The 7,390-nt window shown below is 34.5% G+C and overlaps 1 protein-coding gene across 1 annotated transcript; it reads left to right on the forward strand.

Annotated features, from left to right (window-relative positions):
* Window positions 1–7,163, forward strand: LOC122115021 (cytochrome c, testis-specific). Its single transcript, XM_042688316.1, has 2 exons — window positions 1–180; window positions 7,018–7,163. The coding sequence occupies exons 1-2, from the start codon at window positions 12–14 to the stop codon at window positions 7,161–7,163; spliced, it is 315 nt and encodes a 104-aa protein (XP_042544250.1). The 5' UTR covers window positions 1–11.
* Window positions 7,164–7,390: the final 227 nt, after the last annotated feature.

Below are 7,390 nucleotides of genomic sequence, written 5' to 3' on the forward strand. Positions count from 1 at the left end.
TCACTGATAAAATGGGAGACTTTGAAACAGGCAAGAAGATCTTTATTCAGAAGTGTGCTCAGTGCCACACAGTGGAAAAAGGTGGAAAGCACAAGACGGGTCCAAATCTCTGGGGCCTCTTTGGCCGCAAAACAGGACAAGCACCAGGATTTTCTTACACTGATGCAAACAAAAACAAAGGTAAAACCCAGCAGTTGAGAATCAGACATTTTGTTGTAAAGAAGATAATTTGGAATTATACTAATTACTTAATTTACAGCATTGAAAATGTACTCCTATACTTATACTACTGAAATATTGATTTATGTCCCAAGACCTGTATTTGAATAATTGGTCAGTTCTTTGAGTTAACAGTCTTGTGTGGTATAGATTTTTGTCCTTGCAAGCTATTTTATTTTATTCTGTACCTTTATCTTAAAATATGAGCTGGAATTTAAACATTCAAATAATATTTTCATGGCATAATAGTAGTGATTCTTAACAGGGTTGGGAAATACTAAGTAGTTTGAGTAGAAAAAAGGTAGATAAAGTAAAAAGTTAGTAAAGTAACAAAGTTTTAGAGTTGAGATTAAAAGTAGAAAAGAGTATAATATCTTTGCCAGAAAACCTGTTAAACCTGGGCATGTATTTCTAATAAATAAGTGTTCACACACATACTCATACACATATATAATCTGAATTATCATATAAAATATTATTAAAATAGAGAATAGCTCCGTGTGTGTGTGTGTGTGTGTGTGTGTGTGTGTGTGTGTGTGTGTTGAGGTACCAGGGCTTAAACTCTTAAACCCAACTTTTTTGATAATGAATGATGTTCTACCACTTGCTCCATATTTCCACTTTTAGCTTTTTGCTAGTTAACTGGAGATAGTCTTTTATTTGTCCGCCAATGCTGGCTCTCCCACTTCTGAGTAGCTAGGATTTCAGGTGTGAGCCACTGGTGCCTGGTTGGGTCAACTCTATTTTGACATTATCTTGGGGCCTAGTATATGTTAGAGGCCAGAATTTCACGTCTGCTTATGTGGTGCTGAGGAATCCAATCCAGGGCCTTATGCATGCAAAGCAAGCACTCTACCACTGAGCCACCTTCCCAGCTCAAAACATCCATTTTATAGTATGTAATTAATTAGCATTTAGTATAGTCATGATACAGAACAAACCTCTGTACTTTCAATTTTTTTTTATAAATCAAGAACACTTTTATCTATTAGATTATCACTCTCTATTTTCTTCTACCACCATTCTTTAGCAACCACCAATTAGCCTTATCTCTGGATTTGCCTACTGAATATTTCATATAAAAGAAGCAAAACAAAAAGCTAAGTATAGTGGCTCATGCCTGTAATTCTAATCACGAGGCTGAGATCTGAGCATTGTTATTGAAAACCACCTGGGCAGGATTATCTGTGAGACTCATATCTCCAATTAGCCAGCAAAAAGCGTGGCTCAGGCGGTAGGGCACCAGTATTGAGTGAAAAAAGCAAGTGAATGGATAAGGTCCTGACTTCAAGTCCTAGTACACACACACACACACACACACACACACACACACACACACACACACACACACACAAAATATGTAACCTTTTTATTTGACTTCCTTTGTTTAATCTGATATTTTCAAGGCTTATTAAATGGTAGCATCATGTAATAGTACTTTTCTCTTTCTTCCTGATGAAATGCTAGTTATGGCCTACAGCTTCACAACTCAAATCTACCTTCGTTGTAACATTGTCCCTCTGTATTTCTGTCTTCATGTGGTTATTTTTTTTTAAGATTAGCAGACATACTGGATGACAGGGGCCCATCTTACTACAGCATAAACCTCATCTCAGTCACATTTGCAATGACTATATTTTGAAAATAAAACCACAATCTGAATACTGGAAGGTAGAAACAACATATCTTTATTTGGGTGACATCACACCTATAATAAAAAGTATACATGCATATAAAATAGATAATTGATGAAGTACTTACACTAAAAGAAAAGTACAATAGGATTTAATCTGTTGAGTGAGGAGCATGTTAGCCCTTCAAATATGTTAACATCTTAACTGGTAGTACTAGGGTTTGAATTCTGGGTTTCATGGTTTCTAATCAAGCATTTTACCACTTGAGCCACACTTTCAGCCCAATGTATTAGCACTATCATTTATTTAGGATGTGCAAAAAAATTTCAGTTAATAAGTATTATGTAGTAAAGAATTTCTCTGGTGTTATCTTGGATTTCTGCTCTACCACTTGGGCTATAATTACACTTCTGCCTTTTTTGATGATTAGTTGGAAGTAAGAATCTTACAGACTTTCCTTCCTGGGCTTGCTTTGAACTGCGATCCTCAGATCTCAGCATCCTGAGTAGCTAGATTACAAATGTGAGCTACCAGTGCCCAACTAGATTATTTTTAAAAAACAAAAATATGAAGTCCTCAAATAAAGGACATGTTATTTGAGGACAAATTGAGATTTTTATTTTATTTATGAAATAAAAAATAGTGTAAGTAGCTTACCGTGTTAACTAAAGTAGGAATTTGAAACATGGCAATTTAAAGTAAAATACAGATTTCACTCTTAAATGAGAACAATCATCAACTCAACATCAATGTTAATACAAATTATGGCATATTGTCAGCTATATTTCTGTGCATAAGTTTTATGTTGCAAATAATCTTTTCAGGAGAATATAAGAATTCTGATTTAAAGAAAGTTTTTGTATAGTAAAATTTTTGTAGAGTACAATATTACAAAATTCTTGATTGCAGCAATCTAATAATATTATGTAGTGTTTTTGGTTGTGGTACAATATACATACCAAAATTTATTATTTATGTCATTCCAAGTGTACCATTGTGTGACATTAGCACATTCACATTGTTTTGTTTTCACAATTATTAATCTCCATAACATTTGCATTTTCTCAAACTGAAATTTTGTTACCATTAAACAGCCTTTGGCACATTCTCCTCTCTGCTTTTGTGAATTTGACTACTCTAGTTAATTCATATGTTAAATCTTACATTGTCCATTTTTTGACTAGCTTAATTCAGTAATCACAATACCTTCAAGAGGAGTAATTCATGTTGTACAATATATTGTAATTGCCAACTTTTAAAGTCTGAATAATATATATAGACAATTCAAATGTTTCTTTCTTCATTGATGAAACTGGAATTTTTTTTTAGTTTTTGACTATTGTGAATAATGCGGTTATGAGAATGAGTATACAGTATACAGCTATCATTGAGACATACCTGTACCATTTTGCACAATGTCTGTAGCATTTTATGTTCTCATCAGTGATGCATTAGAAGTTCCATTAGTAATCCTCACACTTTCATGTTAAAAATATATATAATATGTCAAGCATTGGTGACTCATGCCTGTAATTCTAGCTACTTGAGAGACTGAGATCTGAGGATCATGGTTCAAAGCCAGCACAGGCAGGAAAGTTTGTGACTCTTACCTACAATTAACCCAAAAAAGCCAGAAGTGGAGCTGTGGCTTAAGTGGTATAGTGCTAGACTTGAGCAAAAAATACTCAGAGATAGTGCCCAGGTCCTGAGTTCAACCCAATGATGGCACAAAAAGTAAAATAAAATATGTAATAGCTAACCCAGTGGGCGTGAAATAATACCTCATGTGGTCCCATTTCTTATTTCCTAATAATTAGTGAAGTTGGGCCATCTGTATTGTGTTTTTATTTAAATCAGTGAATGGATAGGATTTTTCCTTTGACAATAGTATCTGTATAGTGTATTGAAGTGTCATTGCATCTTTGGTAAATAATAATTGAAACAGGTTTAGAAGAAAATTGAATTAATTCATGATTTTCTTGGAACTTTACTTAATGACTGAAGTAGAATTTGAACCCAGGAAGTATCTTTAAGGAAATTATACTGAGTTAGCCTATTAGCTAAACTATCTTATCAGCTATTAGTCCTTGTATTTTGCCTATTGTCATTTCAATTTCATTTATAAATATAGCAGGATATAATGAATCGTGAATAACTTTAAAATATTTTGACTCCATATACATTACATGAAAATTCAGAGTTCAAACAGTATTTCCCAGTATACGTGACAAGGAATTTATGTATATTTGCTAGTCCTGGCCATCTCATATTTCTCTTCCTCTACAAACTAATTTTGTTTGATAATAGGAATTTTAGTGGCCAGACTTTAAATCATATCTGTATGCTTCTATTTTTTTATTTATTTTAAGGAAACTGTTGAGTCTATAAGGATGAGAAAATTTACTTTTATACCACAGATGATTTGTTTACATTATTTTAACCTTTATACTTTATTCTAGTATGATAGGTAACATTTTGGTCCTATGTAACCATAATTACCACAGTAATTTTTTTTACCTTTAAATAGTATCATCAGGTATGCTTAGCTCACACTATACTATCTGTATTTATCTTTTGATTCGTTGGTAGCCAATTAGTCGCAACACAAAATATTAGAATCATGTAGTCAAAAGTTACTGGATGTTTGAAGACATTTGAATGTTGCCACTGAGTTATATAATCATCTTTTTGATGGGAAATACATTCATTCTTCAAAATGTACATGCTTCATGTTAAATTATTATTTAGGAGAATATGAAATAAGCCTGATAGTTTTCTCTTATGAGTTACTTGCGTTTAATTGTTTACTTATTTAATTTTAATTGTTGTTGTGATGGATTGATCCCAGGACCTTGTACATGCTAGGCAAGTTCTCTACTGCTGAGTTATATCCCTAGCCCTTGATTTGATTTTTATTTTCCTTGATTTTTATTTTATTCTTTTCCTCCTAAATTTCCATAAAATTCTTCCTAAAATTTAATAATTTTGCTATACATTGAATGATTTTCTTTAGCATTTCTTGGGACATGCTTTGCTTTTCTCACTGGTAGTTTTAGAGCCTTTGTTATTAAAAAGTTTACTTGAATTACGTATTTTAATAATTTTGTTCTATTTTAGTTGTTTTTAGAAATCTCAGGCTACTAAGTGCAGATACAGATCTCTTTTGTTTAAATAGCTCTTGTGTTTGTCATTTTATTATTTAATAAAATAGGTTGTTTCATCTATTTCCATATTCTCTGATTATGCCTTCAGCAGCATCTTTTTTTTTCCCCTGTAATTCATGTCTTGGTTTTATCTTTTTTCATGTGAGCCGTCATTGCTCTGATTTGAGCACAAAGGCCTTTAGTTCATAAAGATCTTTTTTTTTGAATCCATGGGAATACATATTATCATGGTCTTCATCTAATGTGTGTGTGTGTGTGTGTGTGTGTGTGTGTGTGTGTATGTGTAATATTCCTTCTGTGTAGTCTTTATATAGTTTTTTTCTTCCTTTACCTGTGTGTCTGCAATGTGTATGTATTTTGTATACTTTTTCATGTTTCTTATTTGATTATTACCTTTTGATAAGGACAATTCTTTTTTTTGGGGGGGGGGGTCTGGTCGTGGGCCTGAACTCTGGGCCTGGGCGCTGTCCCTCGGCTCTTCAGCTCAAGGCTAGCACTCTACTGCTTGAGCCACAGTGCCACTTCCGGCTTTTTTCTTTTTGCTTATGTGGTGCTGAGGAATTGAACCCAGGGCCTCATGTATACAAGGCAAGCGCTTTACCACTGAGCCACCTTCCCAGCCCCCATGAGGGCAATTCTTGGAGTAATTCTTTACAGGAGAGAATGAATGAGGGTCTAAGTTGTCTTGACTTAGGACGTCCTTTTTCTCTGACTTGTATGTTAGAGATATGTGTCTGGTGAATGTGTTTGTTTTTGTTGGGATGTTATCTGGCTCTTTACTTCAGTTAACAAGACAGACAGGTGTAGGGTTATATAACCTCTGCAGTTTTCTGTAACATGTCCTTTCAAAGACAGCATGTCTGTATTGTTATTTCAAAATCCTGATTCCCCTGGCCTTTATGGTGTCAAACTGAAACTTTCCTGGCCACCCTGATTCTTTTTGAGCCAAAGGAAAGGTAATGACTTTGCCATTCAATGTGTATCATGTGCATTTTAAAATTAGTTTTTAAAAGGAAAAATAGATGAACTTTCTTTGCTATTTTGAAACTGCATTTCTGAATCATAAGTTTTTTGTTTTTTGGGTTTTTTTGGTTGGTCATAGGGCTTGAACTCTGGGCCTAGACACTGTCCCTCAGCTCTTCAGCTCAAGGCCAGTGCTCAAACACTTGAGTCGCAGTGCCGGTTTTCTAGTGGTTTATTAGAGATAAGAGTCTCATGCACTTTCTTGCCCAGGTTGGCTTTGAACCATGATCCTCAGATCTCAGCCTCCTTAGTAGGAATCACAGGTTTTAATGAGAGATCTGTTCAGAAGCACCTTGACATAATTGGTAGGCATAACATTGTAATACAAGTTTGTAGTCACCAATTTCTTAATTAAAGTAGCTTTGACATCTTAGGGAAAGTTACTTTCCTCTGTTTTGGACCATCATTTAGCAAAATAAAGGATTTGGCTAAATGGTCTCCAAGATCTCTAATAGAAGGAACTCTGATAAAACACTACTTAGACACAACATGTCTGTAGTGGCAGTTCATTTGTGTAGCTCGGATAATCCTTAACAGCTCTTGGCTTTCTATAGAGAAGCTAAGGAGTAGAGTCTAATTTTGGCCTTTTTTATTTTTTTTTTTTGGGTCCGGTTGTGGGGCCTAAACTCTGGGCCTGGGCGCTGTCCCTCAGCTCTTCAGCTCAAGGCTAGCGCTCTATCACTTGAGCCACAGGGCCACTTCTGGCTTTTTTTTTTTTTTTTTTTTTTTTGCGTATGTGGTGCTGAGGAATCGAACCCAGGGCCTCATGCATTGCAAGGCAAGCACTCTACCACTGAGCCACCTTCCCAGCCCGAGTCTAATTTTGGAAATTTTGTATAGCTTAGAGTACATATTCTTAGCTAAAGCAGTCTTTTATGGAGTGGGAAGATAATCTTTGTTCACATATATAAGTCATATCAGAAAGTAAGTCCTAGAAATGTAAGTATAAAAACTTAAACTTATTTTCAACTTTATAGGTGTTATTTGGGGAGAAGAAACTTTGATGGAATATTTGGAGAACCCAAAGAAATTCATCCCTGGAACTAAAATGATCTTTGCTGGTATTAAAAAGAAGAGTGAGAGAGAAGATCTTATTCAGTATTTGAAAGAGTCAACATCATGAAATACTGTTGCAACTTCAAAAATAATAGTTATCACTTTCCAATATTGTGTTCAAAGAAGTAGTGTTTGATCTTTCCTGATCAGCCTGTAGTAAGTTTAGCATTTTAAAATAAAAACTGACATTTTTGATTATGCATAATCTGTTGATCAGATTCTTTTAAAAACTTGAACTAGTTTTTGTCTCCTTACTAAGGATGACAATAGTCACAATGGAGGAGGAAGGAAACT

This window comes from Dipodomys spectabilis, unplaced genomic scaffold (assembly GCF_019054845.1).
Source record: "Dipodomys spectabilis isolate Male_0828 unplaced genomic scaffold, ASM1905484v1 ptg000115l, whole genome shotgun sequence".
NCBI lineage: Eukaryota > Metazoa > Chordata > Mammalia > Rodentia > Heteromyidae > Dipodomys > Dipodomys spectabilis.

Bases quoted from the DNA above. Each gene is read 5' to 3' on its own strand.
- LOC122115021 (XM_042688316.1), top strand. From the start codon at position 12: ATGGGAGACTTTGAAACAGGCAAGAAGATCTTTATTCAGAAGTGTGCT. The intron at 181-7,017 runs GTAAAACCCAGC...TCAACTTTATAG, and splicing joins TGATGCAAACAAAAACAAAG to GTGTTATTTGGGGAGAAGAA.